Source organism: Protomyctophum bolini (assembly GCF_963924005.1).
Source record: "Protomyctophum bolini genome assembly, chromosome: 19".
In the NCBI taxonomy this organism is placed as follows: Eukaryota; Metazoa; Chordata; class Actinopteri; order Myctophiformes; family Myctophidae; genus Protomyctophum; species Protomyctophum bolini.
Window position 1 is genome coordinate 22,404,622 of NC_137880.1, and position 23,095 is coordinate 22,427,716.

Sequence of the window (23,095 nt, forward strand, 5' to 3'; positions counted from 1 at the left end):
AGGTTGATGTTTATCATTTAAACCAAAAATGTTCAGTCTTGAGATTTTATTTAGTTTTGTTTTAGTTTAGTTTATTTCGCACAATAAAAACAGTACAAAAAGGTAACATCAATAAATGAAGTGTGTGCAGGTGAGAAAAGAAACCCAGGGAGGGCTTATATGTGGTTCTCACCAAAGTTAATATACAATTTAACAAATAGTAATATACAAATATTAAGACAAAGTAATCAAACAAAGGTATGGAAAATAACAAAAACAAAAACAATAAATACATTATTAAATTAATTAATTATTATTGATGATTTTATTTAGCATTCATCCATGGGTACTACAGGTTATCAAATCAGACAAACGTTGACAGACTCCACACCACCGCTGTGTGGGATGTTTGTGTGTAAGATCAGACAGGAGTTTTCTGTAAAAGTTTGTCATTTAATTGTCTCCAAATTATAATGGTATTGTCTTTCTATAATTCAGTTAGTACATCTTCTTTGTCACTTCAGATTTCCCTTTTTTTTAACGTTTTATTACAACACTGGACACGAGTGTATAAATGGCCCAATGGATTTGGTTTGTCCCATTTGTATACTCTCACAGTTACAGACCTGTAAGGTTGATGTTTATCATTTAAACCAAAAATGTTCAGTCTTGAGATTTTATTTAGTTTTGTTTTAGTTTAGTTTATTTCGCACAATAAAAACAGTACAAAAAGGTAACATCAATAAATGAAGTGTGTGCAGGTGAGAAAAGAAACCCAGGGAGGGCTTATATGTGGTTCTCACCAAAGTTAATATACAATTTAACAAATAGTAATATACAAATATTAAGACAAAGTAATCAAACAAAGGTATGGAAAATAACAAAAACAAAAACAATAAATACATTATTAAATTAATTAATTATTATTGATGATTTTATTTAGCATTCATCCATGGGTACTACAGGTTATCAAATCAGACAAACGTTGACAGACTCCACACCACCGCTGTGTGGGATGTTTGTGTGTAAGATCAGACAGGAGTTTTCTGTAAAAGTTTGTCATTTAATTGTCTCCAAATTATAATGGTATTGTCTTTCTATAATTCAGTTAGTACATCTTCTTTGTCACTTCAGATTTCCCTTTTTTTTAACGTTTTATTTAAGGGCTTCAGATGCAGCATCTCATTTTCGAGGGTGTTCCATAAAACATGAAACTACAAGTATAAAGATATATAGCTTCCTCACCCTCTCCCCCACACCCCACCAACCACCACACCATCAGCTGTTGAATAACAGAAGAAAGAAGGGCACTTTGCAAATACATCCGTGTATATGTCCCCACAGGTACAGAAGCATAAGCAAGTTGACGTAGACCTATTATTAAACACTTTATACTCCACTTTTCTCTTTAGGGCAGCCTGTACGTCAAACTCAACCAAACAAAGGTAAATATCGAGAAAGGCATTCCTATTTCTCGGAGGAATGAAGGTTGAATTTTATTTCTGAATGGTGTGGGTTTTCCTACAATAGAATTGGTAGTGGGGTGGAGCCACGTCTAGTTTATTCACATTTTCACATTCCACATTAGATTGTCCATGTCCATTGACTGTCACTGGGGACACGGTTGCACTGGAATTAAAGAGTTCTTTGAGTCTCAATGTGCGAGAAAAAAAACTATGTTTTAAAGTCTGTCTTGATAAGCCTTTGCTAACAGCGCTAGTGTGCACAGTTCTGAGTTCTGATAGCTTTGGTTGAAAAGTTTAACTTTACCGCCTGCATGTTTTGCTCCTGTCTTTTCTCCAGAGTCAGACGAGAAGTACATTGTTCTCATCTTCGAGAACGGACTGGCTATGAAGGAGCAGATGATCCTGGAAGACATTTTGGTGGAGATCGGAAATAGCAACAACCTGACCGACTTCCCCGCCAAGCTGACATTTGATGAGGCCAACATCCGGCTGGTCAACTACAACAAGGCCACCAAGGAGAAGGAGGAGAAGGTCAGGGCTTTTCCTTTCCACTGCTATGCAGGCCGCAGTGTTATTTTTATTTATTTTGTATTTATTTTTACCTTTTTATATATACGGTAATGTAATCATGGGCGCTACACTTCCTCTGCCAACCTGGGGAGGGCAGCGGACTGACCTCATGCTTCCTTCTATGCATGAGGAGTCCAAGCTGCTTCTTTTGAGTTGTGGCAGGCCGCTGTGTTGATTTTATCGACTAAAACTATGATGAAAAATCTTCGACTACCTTTTTTCACTGACGAAAACGAAATGGAAACTATATGAAAACTAAGCTACGATGACTAAAACTAAATATATTGACAATTTTGTCAACAAATTAAAAACTAGACTAGAATGTTAAGAAGGGACTAGTGGAAATGAAAATAGCAGATCTACAAGCTTCAGCTTTTAGATCTGAATTGGGATTTGTGTGTTTGCGTGTACCAAATTTGTCATGATTTGATTGGCTGAGCACTGAATGTGATGTATGTGACGATAAGAGCGCCCCTTTACTTCACACAAGTGTGATTTTTGAGGGACACTAGCCCCTCCTATATTAAACTATTAGTGTAGATTTTCGTCTTACAGAAACATTAAATTCCAATTGACAATGAATGGAGAATTTACGTGTGTCTGAGCAAATCGACATATTGCGTAATGATGATGTACGATCACTTCACACGGGTGTTTATTTATACTTTTACAATAGCCATTGATATTTTTGAGGGGTGCCATGCCCATCTTTGTGCGTTTGTGTGTACTACATTTGTGATGATTTGATTGGCTGAGCACGGAATGTGATGTATGATGATGTATGTTTTTTTTTTTTATAGTTCTTGTATTTCCAGTTCATTATTTTTGCATGGGTACCATCTAGGAGTGACTGGATAAACCACCATCCCCTTCACAAGCAATACTTTTTGTCTCTCTGCAGTCAATGCCTAACAACATCACCCCGGTCACACCAGTTTCACCGGTCACCACGGTTGCCCAGGTGAGTCCTGTGCGAACGCGGATGACCACCCGCCAGCAGTCCAGCACATTCTATGGGGATGACGAAGAGGACATGGGCGAACTTCAGTCCACCTTCTCTGGACCAATCCTCAAGTAAGCGGCGTCTGTGGTTCACGTCTACACAGAAACGTGTCTGCTAGACCAAAGTTTCAGGCGGTGTTGTGTACAAAGATCGGTGGAGAATTGTCTTCAATGCTTTGCTTGTGACCTGAAGTCTGAATGGTGATTTGTCTGAATGGTGCTATCATGCAATGCATACACAGAAAGAGACTGAGAGAGATGGAGGAGACAGAGACAGAGGAGAGAGGGAAGCTAAGAGAGAGTGAGAAAGAGAGGTAGGGAGAAACTCCAGCCTGGAAGTCTTGGACACTAAACCGTCCACTTTTTATCTCTATGACACCATTTTTCGGACAAAGCTTGCCCGGGGAGCGACCCACGGGCTCGAAATTAGAGTCTGAAAAAAGTATGGAATTTTAAAATTCCAAATGAAATTTGGAACCCTGAAAATTGCATCATTTCAATTATTCAAGTATTCAATCAAAAAGGGTGTAAGTAGTTAACACCTAGAACGGCTATTTGTAACCATTAAATCAGGACGCCCAGCGATTAGTTTCTTCAGGGCCCATTTCAAGGTGCACAAGGCTGTAGCTTGGATTTAGCTGAAGTAGCTAGATGTAGCCAAAACACCCCTGAGGCGATCGACAACAACGGGAAGTACGAATACTTCTAACGCGACAAGCGACCGTGATGGGCCGTCAAAAACATTTAACATCAGGCCCAGGTGGTGGCGTAACCGTCTGGGCACCCGACTGGTAATCCAGTCGCAGTGTGCCGCGGGTTCGACTCCCGAGCCCGACACGGCCTTTACTGCATGTCTTCCCCCATCTCTCTCCCGTTTCCTGCCAGCCTACTCTCTGTCCCTTCAAAAAACCAATAAAAGGCGTAAGAAAAAAATCTTAAAATATATATACGGTATATATATTTACATCTAACTTTGGTTAGAATTGGACGGATTGATTTAGATCAAGAGTTATTCACGTTTTAAGATTTTCGATCTCATCCACTGAAATGGAGGGGGACAACTTTAGATGACGTCCCAACCGGAAATGACGAATGTTGCCCAACAGGCACTCCCAGCCTGTGGAGTGGTGCGCTCGGTTATGATATTAATGTTCAGTCCTGTGATTATTCTCCATCCTGAGCGCTGAGCGTAACTATTTGATAGGACGGAGACCTCCGTCTATACAGCTCAGGGTGTTAATAACGGCTTGATTATAATTTATTACGGTCATCATGGTAATATTTGTTTCCTTTTGCAGGCTCATAATATACCCCCCTCCCCCAGCCAAAGGAGGTATAACTGTTAATAATGAAGACCTTCATTGCCTTAATGACGGAGAGTTCCTAAATGATGTCATCATAGACTTTTATTTAAAGTGAGTTTTATTCTTTGTTTTTTTTCTAACTGTAGTCAAACGTGCAAATGGTTGGTGTCGGGTAGACATGTTTTTTTTTGTAAATTAATTCCCTAATTCATCATACAAGAGTGTCTCACAAAAGTAGTGGAAATGGCAGGTTGTGAGCTTGTAGATCGGCTATTTTCAGTTGTTAAAATAACAAAATAGGAATGTTTTTGGACATATGTTTCTACCCGACAGCAACGAAACACTATATCTTTGCGTTCCAACATTTTAATTACCACACTCGACAATTGCATTGCTAACGGCTCCTTTGTTTTCTTTCCTCCAGATACGTAGTTATGGAGAAGTTGAAAAAGGAAGATGCGCAAAGGATCCACGTGTTCAGCTCTTTCTTCTACAAGAGGCTGAATCAGAGAGAGAGGCGGACTGTTCCAGATATAGCCAATCTACCGTGAGTGTGGTCCTCCTCGGCAGCGCACAATTCAGCACAAGGGACCATACCTGTGGTCTGGCATGTTTACAACATTGATTACTCACTTGACATTATTGTGGACCCAATTGCAAGCTTGTATATTTCTCCCTCCCCCTGTGGGCATATTTGTGTTGAATTTGAATCCTGAAAAGTAACAGTGTTGGACAAGTATGAGGTTTCCAGTTTCCACCCGACAAAGACAATATCACATGAGCTAGAGCAGGGATGGGCAACTTTGAAGATTGACAGGCCCACTATATTTCCACCCTCACTCCAGAGAGCCACGTTGCATATAGTCGTAGCAAAAATAGCAGATTTACAAGCATTTTTAGCTCAGCTTGTTCAGCTGAAATCCTGAATAATGTTTTGCTATTTTTTAATTGGAATCCTGAAAAGTAATTTCAAATGCATGTAGTTGTAGTTATGTTAACTTTATGAACAAATAGAAATTCATTGGACATAAAATACCAACATTTTAATACTAGTAATTAACTGAAATCAATGATATATCAATGTTCAGATGTGTGCGTGCGTGCGTCCGTCCGTGTACAGTACACATTTTGCACCCTCCCTCAACGAAAAACCCTTGACCTGCATTTTTCACATCTTATAGTGCCACCAGCAGGCAGACTTTTGTAAAACAACTTTTTTGATATTACTCCTCCAGATTCTGTCCAAAAATCCCCAAAATCTATAGATATTTCATATTCTATCCTAATTGGCTAACATTGGCTTTCAAAGTTTGCAGGATTGGCCCGTTTTGAACAAAAAGTCTCAAATCATGAACGCAGCGTGCAATTTACGTGAAATCTTTCACGCACTTTCCTACTAGGCTGAGGAATATATCCCACCCTTTTCACATTGGCCTGTTATAGCGCCACCAACAGGTGGATTTTTGCAAAACACATTTTTGGAACAAAATGCCTCAAATCATCCAATTGCCATCCATCAAAGGTGTAAGAAGAAATGGCACCCTTTTCACATTGGTCTATTAGCACCACCAGGAGGCCACAACCTGACCTGGCCTGGTAGAGACCTGACCACTTTTTAATTACAGTCCCATAAGGGTCCATTTGGTTCCTATCCTAACTATCTTTAATTTAGCTAGGGATCCCCTGGAACTCCCTCAAGTAGAGAGCTACTTTCAAGATGACCAAGCTCAACAAGATTTACCCACCAAAAATATATCCCATTGCACCTAGGTTAGGTTAGGGTTAAAATATATCTCATTGCACCTAGGTTAGGGTTAAAATATATCCCATTGCACCTAGTTTAGGTTAGGGTTAAAATATATCCCATTGCACCTAGGTTAGTTTAGGGTTAAAATATATCCCATTGCACCTAGGTTAGTTTAGGGTTAAAATATATCTCATTGCACCTAGGTTAGGTTAGGGTTAAAATATTTCTCATTGCACCTAGTTTAGGTTAGGGTTAAAATATATCTCATTGCACCTAGGTTAGGTTAGGGTTAAAATATATCTCATTGCACCTAGGTTAGGGTAGGGTTTGAGGTAGGTTGTCGTTGTCGGACCAAAGACTGGTCGGAACTGCACAGTACTGCACCCCAATGCACGGTACTGCACCCCAACGCAACAGTGTTGTGTACCGAATTATATGTACAGGGCTGCACACAATTGGTCTAGTACTCAGAGGAGCACGTTGTGTCAGACAGTCAGACACACATGGCTCCTCGGTGCAAAATAAACAGTGTACACTACCCGACTTTACGATAATAAGGGACAGTATGTCGGGACACACTGTTGTCGTGTTGATAAGCTTCATGTTGTGCAGCAGCAGTGCCAGTCCGCAATGCTTTGCACTCCTCCCACTCCACTATGGCCCGGTGCCTAGGCTGTTAGAGACGGCATCGCACACGAGCAACTTGCTCCAGCACCCGGAAAACAAACACAAGCACAGAGGCGAATGGGAAGAGTGCAAAGCATCCAAAGCATGCCCTTTTACAACTTTTACTTTTTAGTTCGCTCCACATCTGAAACGGAGAAGCCGAACCATTTGTGTCAGATTTTCTCAGTAGTAAACTCTTATCCTCCTGTCAATTGCCCTCCTTCCAGCAGTGAGCAGCATGGAATCCTCCCTCGTTTGAGTAAGGACGCGCTGTGATTAGCCACAATGGCCAGTGCACTTGTGCAAGACGTGCTGTGGTTGGCCAGTAGTAGCTACTTTGAGTGGCAGTCAGTGGGAAATGCTCTCGCCACAGAATTTACTAGTATTCTGGCCATAATAATCATTCTGGGCGGCCCCAGCTGTTGGTACACAGAAGCGCTTCCCGGCACTTGATTGACAGCGCATAATGAATTTTGACGACGCATGAACTCCTGGACTGTTAGGCTTGCAGCCTTTGAACCAACTTGCCAAACGATTAACTTTTTTTCAACAAACCCCTCCATTGCGAAAAGAAATGTCCACGCATTACTCCTCTAGAATAATCCTAATCGCCTATATAGTTTTTATTTCCATTTCTGGACTAAATGAAACCTTCCATGTGTTTAACCTTAAACTCTCTCCTCCAGCCAGCTCTCAGATTGCTAACAGAGTCCTGTCTTTCTCCCTGTGGTTGCCAGAATCCAGAAGAGGAAGCACAATAGAGTGAAGAACTGGACTCGACATGTAGACCTTTTCCAAAAAGACTTCATCTTTGTACCCATCAATGAGTCGTGAGTCTCCCAGTCTCATTTATAAATGTACCCTTGACTGCTGTAGTATGGAGCAGACTGCTTCAGCACTACACCCACCATACACACATACTGCTGTAGTGTGGAGCAGACTGCTTCAGCACTACACCCACCATACACACATACTGCTGTAGTGTGGAGCAGACTGCTTCAGCACTACACCCACCATACACACATACTGCTGTAGTGTGGAGCAGACTGCTTCAGCACTACACCCACCAAGTGTGTTCTGGGGAACACACTATACTATTACAATTACAATGCATCACATTGGATGCATTATTTCAAAATGTTATACATTTGGAAACCTGTGAAATGGAATATCCTGGATCATTTCGGATATACTTGGCATAGTGTGCAAAAACGTGGTAAAGTTTGAATTTGGTCTTATTATTGTATAACTGTATAATGCTTGACAAAATAAATAAATAATACTAAGTATATTTAATGTTAGTTATTCTAACAGAATTACTGTTAAATTGAAGCATCAGTAGTTGTCGTTATGAAATCAAATGGCAGAAGATTGGCTCATTTTTGGGAAAACAAGACATTCCACCAAACTCTTCATGTTGTATTCTGTCATTCTCCATAGAGCCCACTGGTACTTAGCAGTCATTTGCTTCCCGGGCCTACGGGGCCCAGAGTACGAAACCAACCCCCTGTACCAGAGCCCCTGCCCAGCCTCTGCCAGCGCTCCAGCCTCCTCCTCTTCCTTGGTGCCCCCCTCGGAGGACCACCTAGCAGACCACTGCCGACCTCTGTCCCCAGAAGGAGATGACGTAGTGGGCTCTGCGCTGCACCGGTCCCCTGGGGGGCAAACGGAGGCGGACGTGAACCGCGACCAGGCCAAGGACAGTTGTGCTTTTAGCAACGGGGCACCTCAAGAGACCTCAAGTGCTGCAGGAGCACCCATGGTTAACGGTGTGCAGGGCGACGCTGGGCCTCATTACAAAAGTGAGTCGCTCTATTTCATTCATTTAGACCTGAGGATGCATCTGTGTCGTGTCACCTTATAGCTTTAAGTTTAGCTGTTGAAAAATAGAAGATCTACAAGTTCATAGTGTGGCACTCGGTGAACTTTTAGATCTGCTATTTTTTTAATGTTTTGAAAACGTGTGCAAATCATTGAATATATATTCTTTCACAGCTAAGGTTTTTAACTAATTTTTTTGTTTCTGGGAGGTCCCTGAAACGACATTTTTTGAGATGGGGTCCTTGACATGAAAAAGTTTGAGAACCCCTGATTCAGAAAACTGTCAGGATTTAGAAGACATTTTATAGAATCTGATCTCAGGTCTCAATGGGTTACTTTTTGCACTTTTGTAAAGAACCTTTTAGATTTGGTTTCAGATAAGCGTTGAGGCATTTTTCTCTTATCCATGGAATCAGCGTAATCCCCTAGATCATTACAGAATGAAGTCCTGCTTTTCTAATGCTTCTTGCAAAAAGCTGGTTACAGGCCTCTTCCTGTCGCAGCTCGATTATGGCGATACTGTCTACCGCTTTTCTAGTTCCTCAACTCTGAGCAAACTCAACCCCTTGTTTCATGCTGCATTGAGGTTCATACATGCTTGGCTGCGCTACGTCGTGCCCTCAAAAAAATCTGAGGCTGGAAAAAAAGCCTTGCTTATTTCGGACCCTGGTCTTGGAATGACCTACAGACCAGACTCAAACTGGCTGTGAATCCCCTAGTGAGCTTTAAAAGGATTGCCATGGGCACAATTCCCAAACACTGCATCTGCTTTGACGTATAGCAAATGTTCTCTTGCTTTTTAGTTTACTAGCAAATTGCGTTGCTTAGTTTTTATTTATTAGTCTTTATTGGTTGCGTTACTAGACGTTCTCCCTTTGAGCTTCTTCGGTAGTGGGTACTGTATTTATGAGCATTGTATGATTGTCCTGTTTTTTGTGGTGTATTTATTGTTACTGGCAGAGCTGTGTCACTTATTTTGCCTCTTCACTTGGCCAGTTCACACTTGTAAAAGAGACTTCAGTCTCAATGTGGTTTTTACTGGTTAAATAAAATAAGGGCTTCTCAAACTTTTTTAAGACCACAATCCCATATTAGAGGGACATTTTTGGGGCATCATTCATTTCATTTTATAATGTGTACATAACTCAAAGTCTGCAAATACTTTTGAGTGCGCACAACTCCAGGTATGGACTAGTATTTTATTATTTTATTTTTCTTGTTTTTAGGTGCGTTGCACAGAATCAGCGTGAGTTACGGGTCGGGGAAAGGAAGTGATGACAACTTTACCTTCTCTGATGACCAAAGCTCCTGTCAGGTACTCAATTCTATGGTTTTAGGAAACCTCATTATGTCTTGTCTCCTGTTGCCAGACTGTTTGTTGCCTCTCAATAATAATTGCCTTTCAAACGCTTCCGTCATACAGTCTGGAGCAATTTACATTGGACCAGACAAGTGACGCTGTCATTCAGAGCAGTGTGTTGCCTGGGTATATCGCTCAGTCAAAGCTTTCACCTAACGGTTCCACAATGAAACTTGTTGTTTCCACGTGCAGGATGAGTGCAGTGAGGATGGGACTTTGGCTGAGGAGCCTGTAGTACATCCTGACAACTCTGCCTGGACCTCCAACCCCAGCCTCTGTAAACAGTGAGTCAAACACAACTTCTGTGCTGTCTTTACTTTTTTGCACCCCTCACAATGAGCGTGTACATCTGGTATTTTTGGAAAGGAATGTTGGTGCAGAGTGGAAAATAGAGCAGACATAGTAGGTCAAGTTTCCCAAGCATTGGGGGTTTAAAAAAAGTCTGAAAAATACACACAAATATGAATTCAACATATTAATAGAAAAATATTATATAAAAACAAACAAAACATATTAATTGACATAACATTGATGATAGTGCTGTCAAACAAGTCTATGAATCTATGAAATCTATGAAAGGGTTTTGTCTGCAACATAATTTTATTCAATATGTAGTGTGAGCCCCTGCTTCATCTCTCTCAGCTAAGGGCTCCCTGCTTCATCTCTCTTAGCTAAGGGGTCCCTGCTTCATCTCTCTCTGCTAAGGTGTCTCTGGTCTGAAACACGTTTAAGCTACTCTAAAACAATGAGTCAAACATGCTTGCATACCACTGTCCACAAATAAAATAAAAGTAAATCTGTACTTTGACCACTAGTGGGAGCTATTGTACAGCAAAAAACGAATACATCATGCTCTGGATGTCAGGAAAATGGCTGCAGTTGGTTTTAAGAATGTTCTGATCTAGTTTGGAATGTGTTTAGATAGAAGGGCCATGTTTTTGGATGAGTGAGATGGTGTGTGTGTGTGTGTGTGTGTGTGTGTGTGTGTACAGACTAACTATGATATTTCGGCTGAATATTGCTATTGTGATGTGTATTTTGTGATACCTTGCAGTGTGCACACGGCTATGATGACGTTCATCTGTATGTCTTTGTTCGTTCCTCACAGGCCTTGTATTCTCATCATGGACTCCCTACGTGGTCCTACCAGGTCCACAGTGGTCAAAACCTTGCGCGAGTAAGTATCTACTGCTGCTATTATTGAGGGCCTATGATGTCCATGTCCATGTTAAAATAATATGGGAAGAGGAAAGCATACCAGCAGACTGGAAGGGCGGTCTTATCGCTATTATTCCTAAAAAAAACTACCAAGGGATCATGCTGCTATCAACACCAGGCAAAGTGCTCAATCGCATTATCCTAGAGAGACTGCGAAAGGGGGTCGATGACGAACTGAGAGAAAACTAAGCTGGTTTTAGGAGCGGAAGATCATGCAGTGACCAAATTGCTACCCTCAGGATCATAATCGAGCAATCCATAGAATGGAACACACCTACAGTACCTATGTCAGTGGCAGTTGACCAGTCTGTGAAGCTATCTATAAAATCTATGAAAACCTGGAGGTGCGTAAAGGATGATGGATGATGGTGCATAATGATTGTTTCAGGTACCTGGAGGTGGAGTGGGAGGTGCGTAAAGTGACGCGGCGCAGTTTTGCGAAAGAAGTGATGAAGGGCTCCAGCCCACGTGTGCCTCAGCAGGACAACTTCAGCGACTGCGGAGTTTATATCCTGCAATATGTGGAGAGCTTCTTTGAGGTGAGACGCAGATATTTATGCCTAATTAGAATAGAAAGTATAGAATTATTAAATATATGTCAGTAATTTCTTTGTATTGTCTTCCCTGTTCAATGTTTAATGCTCCAGTTTTCAACGACAGAAACAATTCATGTATGACAATTAATCGTCAACATAAATCCTGTAATCGTGACAGCCCCAGGTGGGTGGGGTCTTCACATACTGTATTGTTGCTGTCGGGCAAAAACCTCTCCCTCCCCCCTTCATAAATTAATGCCGTCACACAAAAGTAGCAGATCTACAACTCGAAACGTGGCCCGAAACGACACGTTATGAGCTAGTCGATCTGCTACGTTTGCAATGCTGAATTTGGGGTTTCTGCCCGACAGAGACGATGTCCTCCTTTTCTCATTTTATATACAAGAACAAAACATTCTCTAAGTTACTATCACCCTTTTGTACAATGCTGCATACTTCCAAAGACACACTACTTGCCGCACTCAAATGTTGGGTTATTCCTTTTGTTGTTGAGGGGTTGTTATTGTTAAGTTGTCTTTGGGCCTCGTCCTCTCTCTCTGCAACCTTCCTTCCTCATGTAAAATACATAAATGTTAAATAGTGGTGTTTTCTTATTTTCCGTCTTCCTGTCGTCAGAACCCCATACCCAGCTTCCACCTGCCAGTGAACCTGTCCGACTGGTTCCCTCAGCAGCGGATGAAGACGAAGCGTGAGGAGATCCGGGAGCTCATCCTCAAGATCCAAACGCAACAGGAGCAGGACATGAAGGAGAGTGGCGTGGGCCCCTCCTCTGCTCTGCTGGCGCCCGACTCTCCCGACGAGGAGCCCGAAATCGAAGAGACACTGCTGTACTGACCCCAGGGCCTAGTTAGTCATCAACTCCTAAATGACCACAACGACGACAACAAAAAAACTAAAGTTAAAAAAAAGACTCGGAAACCCTGATTCCTCTTCACCCTCCCCCAACTGGTTGGCACCGCCAAGTTAAAAACTCTTGAATGCGGTGCGGTCTTATCAATTGCCCATGACTTTGCTAGCCCCCTCCCCCCAGCCTCCAAGGCTTTCACCACAGAGGGGCCAATCGTTGATTGTAATGCTGCTGGTGTTTTCACTCCCACCCTCCATATATTCCTTCCATTAACCATAGACATGCAGACACACACACGCGCGCACACACACACACACACAAACACAATTTTTATTAAATAAAAGAAACGTTAACTGTACATATGTTTTTTTTTCTGCTGCCTTTGTAATTTCACCGTTTTCTGCCTCGTTTTTGGCGTGACAACAACCTTCCCCGTTAATTTATGTTTTCAATAGATGTGTTATCTGGATCTGTGCGGAATTATAGTACTGTCATGCTCTTGCATCTTATTTTCTTTTTATGCTTAACGAGTGGTGTAGAGCACGGTGAGAGAAAAAAAAGAGGAAAGAAACGAGAAACTTTGCTGTCATTTGTTTTATTATGTATTTATTGTTTGTTTTTTCTAATTAAAAAGGTGGTACCACAGCATAAAAATGCACAGAAACCAAACGAATGAGGGGGGTGGTCAATGGGACATGCAGTTCTTGACATTACAATGCATGAGAATATAGGGCACATTTTAGATGGTGGAATCACTCAACCAATCAAAAATGGCAAAAGTAGCAGATCTACGAGCTCCAAACATGCTGCGCTGCGTTTGGGGCTTGCAGCTTGTACTTGCTCAAGTACAGTAGGTGCGTTCATTTACCAAAAAAAAAAAAAAAAAACACAAAGTGAAGATTAAAGGTATTTCATGGGTGGATCATAATAACCCCCCAATGAGTGAAAATCACACCTGTGTACCTGTGTTTTGTTCCAGACCCACAGGACCACTGCCAGGGTGCCGGCCGGTTCCGGCGAGCCGCCACAAGTCCGAAACGGTAGAGAAATGAGAGAGTTACCGTGTGGGGGTCAGTCTACTGTACTGTACTGTACTGGCACACCCAAAATCATCATATATACAGTTAATATGTTTGTGTGTGTTTCACGCACAGGTGGTGAAAAACAAATGCTATTTTTGTGCTCAGACCTAGCCACCCAGCCACACACATAGCTCCATAAGGGAGTGGTTGCACCACTCAAAATATTTTAATGAACAAAACATCCCCCACACTGCTCTTGCTCAGCAGAAACTACGTTTCGGCCCCTCTGGACCTTCATCTTTGTGTCTCCATCATCCATCTTCAAGCTTATCTGTAGTCGGGGCGCAGGGGCAACAGCTCCACCAGAGAACTCCAGACTTCCCTCTCCAGAGCAACATTAGTAACTTCCTCCTGGGGGATCCCGAGGTGTTCCAAGACCAGTGAGTCGATGTGATACCTCCATCTGTGCCCTGGTCTGTCCCGGGGACATGCCTCGAAAACCTCCCTATGGAGACGCTCGAGAGGCATCCTAACCAGATGCCTATCTCTAGGGAGATGCCAGCCACCTGTCGAAGAAAACTAATTTCGTCCGCTTGTATTCGCAACCTTATTCTTTCGGTCATGACCCACACTTCATGACCATGGTAAGAAGATTGCTCGGTAGACACTCTAGACAGAGAGCTTTGCCTTCTGCCTCAGCTCACTTTTCGTCACAACAGTGCAATACAGTGACTGCAATACCGCCTCTGCTGTTCCGATTCTCCGGCTGATCTCCTTCTCCGTCCTCCCCTCACTTGTGAACAAGACCCTGAGATAGTTCAACTCTTTCACCTGGGGTAATGTCTCATTTCCTACTTTCTTTGTGTCTTTTTGTCTTTGTGTCTTTTAAAATGAAATTGGAAATGGTTTAAGTGTGTCTGTCTAGTATAAATATTTAACCTATGAAAAGTATTAAGAGACTATTGACTACCAGTAAGACGCGCAAACGCGGGAAGCGAACGCAGCTGAGACCCTGCAGATCATGTCTGTCTGTGTGTCTGTCCCGCTGTTACTGTATATGTGTTTATGTATTTGTGCCCATATATGGAGCTGAGTAATTTGTTTGTGATTGATGCAACAAACTCCATATTTGGACGTATTGATGCAACACACTCCATATTTGGACGTATAGCGGGACAGACAGACACACAGACAGACAGACACACAGACATGATCTGCTAGGTCTCATAGTAAGTGCTCACTGCGTTTGCAATGATTGATCTATTGGCAACCAGATCGTTTTTGAGGGGCGCTAGCCCCTCCAATGTCTGGCTTTCGGAATGATGTCATATGGCAGCCAAATATGGACTATTAATGTTTGTTCAGAGCACTTTTAACAGAGTGGCAGCCAAGTTTATGGACTTTTAATGTTGTGACGACATGTTGAGTCAATATAAATGACATCCTGCGCCCATCACTTTACACCGGTGTGATTTGCATTTCAGGGACACGAGGTGGAGGCACCAAGCGCCTTCTATGAACAGCGGCCGACCAGAACAACTGTTTTTAACACCCCCCATGCCATGCATGCTGCGTTTTAGACAGAAAATACAGCAGCCAGAATGATCATTAAAGAATATCAAGTCGTCCTGCCCATTTCAGTGGAGGAGTACCATGTGGGCCAGCTGTACTCGACCGCACAGGCTAGTAAGAGAGAGACGGGCGGAGGGCAGGGCGTGGAGGTGTTGGTCAACGAGCCTTACGAGGAAAATGGCACGAAAGGCCAATACACGCACAAGATCTTCCACATGACGAGTAACCTGCCTAGAATCGTCAGTATGCTGGCGCCGGAAGGTTCTGTTGATCTCCACGAGAAGGCCTGGAATGCATACCCTTACTGTCGGACAATTACCACTCACCCATACTTTGACAAGGACAACTTCTTCATTAAGGTCGACACGTTGCACAAGCCGGACATAGGAGAGGAGAATGTTCACGGATTAGACGCAACTGAGTGGGAGAATGCCGAGGTTGTTCACATCGACATTGCAAGTAAAGTATCGAAAGGCGACTACAAGCCTGATGAGGACCCTGCTATCTTCAGGTCAGAAAAGACAGGAAGAGGGCCCCTGGGACCTGACTGGAAGAAAGTTGCGAGTGACTCCAGTGGTCCTCGCATGTGTGCCTATAAGCTAGTTACAGTCCAGTTCAAGTGGTGGGGTCTGCAAAGTAAAGTGGAGAACTGGGTACACGGCAAGCTAAAGCGCTTGATCACCCTCTTCAATAGACTGCTGTTTTGCTGGATTGACAAATGGGTCGACCTGTCAATGGACGAAATACGATGTATGGAGGAAGACACTCAGAAGCAGCTTGATGAGATGATGAGGGAGAAAGGCGAATACAGCGGCATGGTTTTGGAGTGACTAATGGTGAAACTAATGAAACTGACACAAATCCCAGAAAAGTCCAAACTCGACTAGTTCCCGACTAGTCTATTTGCCAACGAGGCCAACAGCAGCTATTGACTCTGCCAGGCCGAAGAGGAGGAGATTATGTTTTCACCTGTACAGTATGTCTATCTGCCTGTGGCTAATCTCACAAACCACTGCACTGATAAGCACCAAATTCTTTGTTCACGCTGCCAGCTGGAACTCAATCCCTTAACTCAATTTGTTTTGTGTTAATTAATAATCTCTACAAGCTTTCACAGTGTATCACATTGTGATGTGTTGTGAGCTCCATTTTCACAAAAGTGAGCTTGTAGATCTATTTTCACAAAATTATAAAAATTGGCTATTGGAGGGCCGACGGGTGGGCGAAACACAGCTGTGTCAATCACTCCGAAATAGCCATAAACATATACCCGATACACCCTTATGCATGTCATTAGAACTCAGATATAACCAAAACAAATCACACCCGTGTGAAGTAAGTGGTGCAACTCCGTGGGTGGGTCCCCGGGGGTGTGGGGGGGGGGGGGGGGGGGAGTTCCAGACCCACAGGAACGCACCCAGGGTGCCGGCCTGATTCCGGCGAGCCGCCCGCGTCCAAAACGGTTGAGAAATGACAGTTACTGTGGGGGTCCCTCTACTGTACCCTCTACTGTACTGTCACTGTACTGTACTGGCACACCCAAAATCACCATATATACAGTTAATATGTGCGTGTGTGTTGTCCCTGCGATGCAATATGTCTTGTTGCACGTTGACCCACGTTGACCACTTGACCCACATTCTAGTGATTCAACGCATGGAATTTTAGCGTTAACTCCTTGCAACCGTTTGGACCCAAGGAGTTGCATGGACTTTGGTGTGATTAGGGCTTAAGGTTTAAAGTGCTCTAAACAAACATTAAAAGTCCATAGACATGGCTGCCACTCTGTTTTTAAAATGCTCTAAACATACATTAAAAGTCCATAGACTTGGCTGCCACTCTGTTAAAAGTGCTCCAAAAAACTTTAAACGTCCATTGACTTGGCTGCCTTGGCTGCCACTCTGTTAATGGTGCTCTATAGTCTAATATAGACTAAACAAACACTGAAAGTCCATAGACTTGGCTGCCACTCTGTTTGTTTAAAGTGCTCTAAACAAACATTAAAAAGGCTGCCATATGACGTAATTCCAAAAGTTCCATGTTAACTATGAATTATGTTCTGTTATAAGCTCTCAGCTTCTGCCTATTCCTTTTGATCACCTTCATGTTTTGTAACAGCTTCCATTCATTGTAAATATTGTATTTGAGGATGATCAAATAAACTGAACTAAACTAAACCAGACTTTGGAGGGGTTAACCGCTAGAGCCCCTCCAAAAACAGATAGGCCTACTCAAATATACTAAATATGAACTTAAAGACCACTTCACCCATTTTCAACCTATCTTCACTGCTCATTATAATATGGTACAATATGGTAAATATGGTACAATTAATTTGTGTCTCAGACAGTTCAGAATCCTCCTATACCAAGAATCCAATCCAATAGAAATTGCAATACCGGTATTTTTGTTCCTGGAAAGGGAAGCCATTGTTCTCGCATAAAAAAAAAATCACACTTGTGTGAATTGAGGGGTGCACTTATCATCATATATCATCATACATCATCACATTCTGTGCTCAGCCAATCAAATCATCACAGTCCGTGGTACAAACACACAAATCTGTGCATAGGAGGGAGTTGCTAGCGCCCCTCAAAAAAGTGTCCTCCGAGACATAGATATGGTAAAATTATTAATTATTATATAATTATATCAGTGAGATGACATTTTACGTCATCATAATTTCAATCATAATTCAAGTCCATATACACTTGGCTGGGCCTGGAAATGTATCATTATAATGGTTCTCAACAAACCATAGACTTGGCATAAGATATAGCCTGACGAATATAGGCCGAAACGTTGCTGTTTCTTTAAGTAAAGTTCTTCACTGCATTTGAAGACAGTATGCAGGAGTCCCTTCTTTTTTGAGGGCACTAGTGCTTCCTATACAGCTTTTGTCCCCACACGTCTCATATTTGCCATGATGTCATCAACCTTCTGATCAAAGTAGGTGACAAAGCTTCAGCAAACAAATGTCTTCTAAATCAGTTTGGTTCTCACATTTGAAACATTTTCAAAAATAAGAGATGTATACTGCTCACTGCACTGCGCAAAGTGAGCTTGTTTATCTGATATTTTTGAATAGCCAACGCAAAAATAATCTAAAATAACACAGATGCTTTCCCAGTTTTAATAAGCTTGAGCTGTTGAGCTGAGTGAGTTTTGTGTCTTTTATGCATGCCCAAACAAACCTCATATCAGAATGGGTTGAAACTTTCCACAGTGTTGTGTTAAGATCTGGGGAACTTTTTTAAATGTTCCATACTTATGGAACATAAATACTTACTTATAAGCTTTTGTTTTAATTGCTGGATGTCAATGGAGAGGCCGCGGCGGCTTCAGTTGAAATGTTGCCCAAATATGGAGATGACTATGTCATAGTACTGATGTCGTAGTAGTGACATAATATACCTGCATGGCTGACATCATAGACTGGCTTCCAGGTTCTTTGTTCCTATATTTAATTTGAGCAGAACTGGCAGCTCAGGTACCTGGCAACAATGGAAGCAAGCTTTTGTGTGGCATCTCGTCTGAATTCATGTTCTTAAAATTTGTCACAATCTTTTTCCAAATACAAGCCAGATGTTGACACAGAATATCAACAGAGGCCACACAAGCATGTCAGACTCGGACAGCGACGAGGACAGCCCCTTCTCTCTAACTGGCTTCCTGTTTGGAAACATCAATCTGGAAGGCCAGCTTGAGGATGACAGCATTCTAGACGTTGAGACCAAGAAGCACCTGGCTGGTTTGGGTTCCCTGGGTCTTAGCTCACTCATCGCAGAGATCACGGAGGGGGATGAGAAAGAAGAGAACAGGGATTGGGTGAAAAGCCCAGACGCAGATGCAGTTGATTACTCTGACATCAGTGAAGTTGCTGAAGATGAGACAACAGATTATTCCCAGGCCATGGGAGGTCTACAGCCAGCAAGGAAAACGGATGAGGATGAGGATTATGATGCAGACTTGGAGGATAATAATTCTAATCTCATGCACCCCCCTCCACCTCCAAGTTTAAGTACACCCGGCAAGACAGAGGAACCCTCTCCTCAGACCACTGCAAGTGGGGAAGACGGTGATACCATCATCCCACCTTCCGTCATTGCTCCCTTCTCAGAAGATAAGATGGAATTCAGCACATTGTCAGACTCTGAGTTAAAGACTGACCATACGTTTAAGGGCTCTGGAGCAGGTGGGCCGCCAGGGAGCCTCACCCTTCCACTGGCTGGCATCATGCAGAAGGATGCTGCCAAAGCCTTACCAAGTGCCACTGAGCTCTTCCCGGAATTTAGGCCTGGGAAGGTGCTTAGATTCCTACGACTGTTTGGTCCCGGAAAGAACATACGATCGGTATGGAGAAATGCCCGAAGAAAGAAGAAACGGAAGCATCGTGAGCACCAGCCCCCGTCTCCGGAGAACGAGCCCATGGAGCATCCCCTCGAGAAGAAGTCTGTTTGGACTTACGACTACCCTCCCCCTCCACCATCAGAACAGTGTATCTCCGATGACGAGATAACCATGATGGCGCCTGTAGAATCCAAGATTTCTAAGACATGCTGCGACAGGGACAAGGACACAGAGTCTCAACCCAGTGTTCCGGAGTGGCGACATGGTCCTGCTCAGCTGTGGTATGACTTGCTGGATGTACCCGAGGACGGCACCAACTTCAACTACGGCTTCAAAATGAAAGAGGAGCAAGGGGATAGTGGTGAGAAAGACAAACAGGGCCTTGAGAATGAGCTGTTCTTGATGGTCACCCAGCTCAGGTGGGAGGATGACATCATCTGGAACGGGGAGGGCATCAAAATGCAAAAAGTGAGTCCAACAGGTCTTTCTGGAAGTAAATCCCAGCTGGTGCCCCCCACATCCCCAGCCAGGCCCAAAGCATCTTCGATATACGGCTCGAAGCAGGACAAAGACAACCATGACTATCAAGCCTCTCTTGAAGGCAACTCCCCATATTTCCCCATCTTCCCCATCGATAGCGGGGAGCTGGTATATCAACGCTGGGAGGACCACATCATTTGGGATGACCAGGCAATGGATTGTCTGCTCACGCCACCCGTCCTCACTCTGGACAATGATGAGGACATCATTCTTGAAATTCCCGACGAGAAGGAGGAGAGAACGTCCAACTCCCCGTCCAAAGAGGACAAAAAAGAGTCGGTGATGAAGAAAACACGGATGCTGTTGGGGAAGACGGGGGTGATAAAGGATGACCCACAGCAGATTGTCTCTCAGCCTGATGTAGTGAAAGACCCTTGGAATCTTTCCAACGACGAGTTCTATTACCCCAAACAACAGGGTCCGAGGGGGAGCTTTGTTGGCAATATAATTCAGCACTCCACCCCAGCCGCGGAGCTCCAACAACCATTCTTCCCTACCCACATGGCCCCCGCGAAACTCCGGCTGTTCCACCGACCCGCCTTGAAGAAGTATTCTTCTGGCGCATTGGCTCAGTCTGGTCCCCACTCTGTCCAGCCTCTAATCAAACACATAACGAAAAAGGCCCAGATGAGGGAGCAGGAGCGCCAGGCGTCAGGTGGAGGAGACATGTTCTTTATGCGAACAGCCCAGGATTTGACAGGCAAAGATGGTGACCTGATCCTGGCAGAGTACAGCGAGGAATACCCTCCGCTCATCATGCAAGTTGGCATGGCCACCAAAATCCAAAACCACTACAAAAGGAAAGCCGGGAAGGATCCTGGAGCTCCGGATTGCAAGTATGGTGAGACGGTGTACTGCCACACATCTCCCTTCCTGGGTTCTCTGGACCATGGACAACTGCTGCAAGCGTTTGAGAACAATCTTTTCCGTGCCCCCATCTACCCACACAAGATGCCGGACACAGACTTCCTGGTTGTGCGAACGCGTCAAGGCTACTACATAAGAGAGGTCATGGACATCTTTGTGGTTGGTCAAGAATGTCCCCTGTTTGAGGTTCCAGGGCCCAACTCCAAACGAGCGAACACCCACATCAGAAACTTCCTAAATGTGTTCATCTATCGTCTGTTCTGGAAAAGCAAGGATCGGCCCCGGAGGATTCGTATGGAAGACATAAAGACAGCCTTTCCGTCACACTCGGAGAGTAGCATCCGGAAACGCCTAAAACTCTGTGCCGACTTCAAGCGAACAGATAGGACGAGAAGGAAAGACTCTAACTGGTGGGTACTGAAGCCTGATTTCAGACTGTCTACAGAAGAGGAGATCAGAGCCATGGTGTCTCCTGAGCAGGGCTGCGCTTACTACAGTATGCTGGTAGCCGAACAAAGGCTCAAGGATGCTGGATATATTCTTCATTCTCCTCCAGATGAAGATGGAGATGAAGACTTCCAGATGAAGATGGAGGATGAGCCTGAGGTCCGAAATGCGCCTTGGTACACAACAAGAGCCTTCATTTCTGCCATGAAGGGGAAGTGTCTGTTGGAGGTCATGGGCGTGGCCGATCCCACAGGCTGCGGAGAGGGCTTCTCCTATGTCAAAGTGCCCAACAAGCCCACTCAACAGAAGGACGACAGAGAGCCTCAGCCAGCCAAGAAGACCGTGACAGGTACGGATGCCGATCTGCGGAGGCTGTCTCTTAAGAATGCCAAGCAACTGCTCCGTAAATTTGGCGTTCCGGAAGAAGAGATTAAGAAGCTCTCCCGCTGGGAGGTGATTGACGTGGTAAGAACCATGTCAACAGAGCAATTTATGGGTGAGGGACATGAGAATCCTATGAGCAAGTTCGCCAGAGGATCCCGTTATTCTGCACAGGAACACCAGGAGCGCTACAAGGACGAGTGCCAGAGGATCTTTGACCTGCAGAACAAGGTGTTGGAGTCCACAGAGGTGCTCACCACAGACTCGGACAGCAGCTCGGCCGAGGACACGGAGGACTTGGAAGAGTCGGCGAAGGATATTGAGAACCTGCTGCAGAATAAGAAGACCAGCTCCCAGCTGTCCCGCGAGAGAGAGGAGCAGGAGAGGAAGGAACTGCACAGGATGATGATGGATGAGGATAGCGACAATGATAACAAGGGGCGAATGGAGCGCCACAAAGGATTCTCCAGGGGCTTGTCCCCCAGATGCCCTAAGGACAATGCCTCCTCAGCCACCTGCCTGAATCCCTCTGCCACTGGGCGCCGGCTGAAGATCTACCGCACCATCAGGGAGGAGGATGGCAAGGAGTATGTGCGCTGCGAGACGGTGCACAAGGCAGCGGTCATCGACGCCTACATTAGGTTCCAAGAATCCAAGGATAGCGAGTTCATACAAGAGGAGATGACGACAAAAGGAAGGCACAAAGGAGGAACAAAGGAACCGAGGAGGCTGAAACGGAAACAGGAGAAAGACAAATTCAAAGCCCCCCCGGAGAAGAAGACAAAGAAGATCAGGGGGAGGACAGGCCTCAAGATCAAATAAAGTGCATCAACACAGGATAAAAACGCATCTACGTAAGCAATTACATACTGTATGTGTCACACTCTACCCCACATTCTAATATGTCTCTTGACATTTGACACCTTTAACATTTGCAACAATATGTCTATTTAATCCTTTAATCCTGCAGCTTTAATCCTGGGTGTACCTATAGTGGGCAGTGTGGCACGAGGTCTTTCAGGTGACCCAATAATGAAACACACTAATCCTACTGTTTTCCGCTTACACCTTACAGCCTGGTATAGAATGATTATTGTTGGGAGGGCACTTCCGTTTTATATTACTGCCCATTGAAACATTCATAGATTCTTGATTCTTGTTTTGGTGTGTGGAAAGTTAGGCCAAGGAGTTGAGCAGTTTGTCATTTAGTATGATTCATGAATTCTTAAACTTTGCTTTGTCTCGCCTTTCGCCCCATTTCCAAGGTGAAAACATGGACTGGCTTCTAGAATGGTTTAGCATTACAAATATCTCTTATCACAGACTGTTGTGAATTCTTCACTTATGTTTTATGTTAATGATTTGGTGGTTTTGTCAGT

General features: G+C 43.8%; 3 protein-coding genes across 6 annotated transcripts in view; all 3 read left to right on the forward strand.

Moving 5' to 3' along the window:
* senp6a (SUMO specific peptidase 6a) overlaps nt 1–13,178 on the forward strand; it is a 36,235-nt gene extending 23,057 nt beyond the window's left edge. For 3 of the 4 annotated variants that reach the window (XM_080790234.1, XM_080790235.1, XM_080790236.1), the window contains 12 exons: nt 1,392–1,424; nt 1,783–1,976; nt 2,917–3,089; nt 4,316–4,432; nt 4,746–4,868; nt 7,472–7,564; nt 8,175–8,536; nt 9,782–9,870; nt 10,108–10,199; nt 11,024–11,092; nt 11,522–11,672; nt 12,306–13,178. In XM_080790234.1, coding sequence (XP_080646360.1) covers nt 1,392–1,424; nt 1,783–1,976; nt 2,917–3,089; nt 4,316–4,432; nt 4,746–4,868; nt 7,472–7,564; nt 8,175–8,536; nt 9,782–9,870; nt 10,108–10,199; nt 11,024–11,092; nt 11,522–11,672; nt 12,306–12,524 — 1,715 coding nt within the window. In that variant the 3' untranslated portion in view covers nt 12,525–13,178. The remainder of the gene's footprint in view (nt 1–1,391; nt 1,425–1,782; nt 1,977–2,916; nt 3,090–4,315; nt 4,433–4,745; nt 4,869–7,471; nt 7,565–8,174; nt 8,537–9,781; nt 9,871–10,107; nt 10,200–11,023; nt 11,093–11,521; nt 11,673–12,305) is intronic. The other variant, XM_080790237.1, reaches the window with a different exon arrangement.
* A 1,982-nt stretch (nt 13,179–15,160) lies between these two features.
* LOC308334616 (phosphatidylinositol transfer protein beta isoform-like) lies at nt 15,161–15,961 on the forward strand (the record flags this gene model as incomplete). The annotated part of the gene is made up of 1 exon (XM_080791418.1): nt 15,161–15,961. The coding sequence occupies one exon, from the start codon at nt 15,161–15,163 to the stop codon at nt 15,959–15,961; it is 801 nt and encodes a 266-aa protein (XP_080647544.1).
* Nucleotides 15,962–18,752: 2,791 nt separating this feature from the next.
* LOC308334617 (transcription initiation factor TFIID subunit 1-like) lies at nt 18,753–22,538 on the forward strand (the record flags this gene model as incomplete). Its single annotated transcript, XM_080791419.1, has 1 exon — nt 18,753–22,538. One exon carries the CDS (start codon nt 18,753–18,755, stop codon nt 22,536–22,538), a length of 3,786 nt encoding a protein of 1,261 aa, XP_080647545.1.
* Between the last annotated feature and the right edge of the window lie 557 nt (nt 22,539–23,095).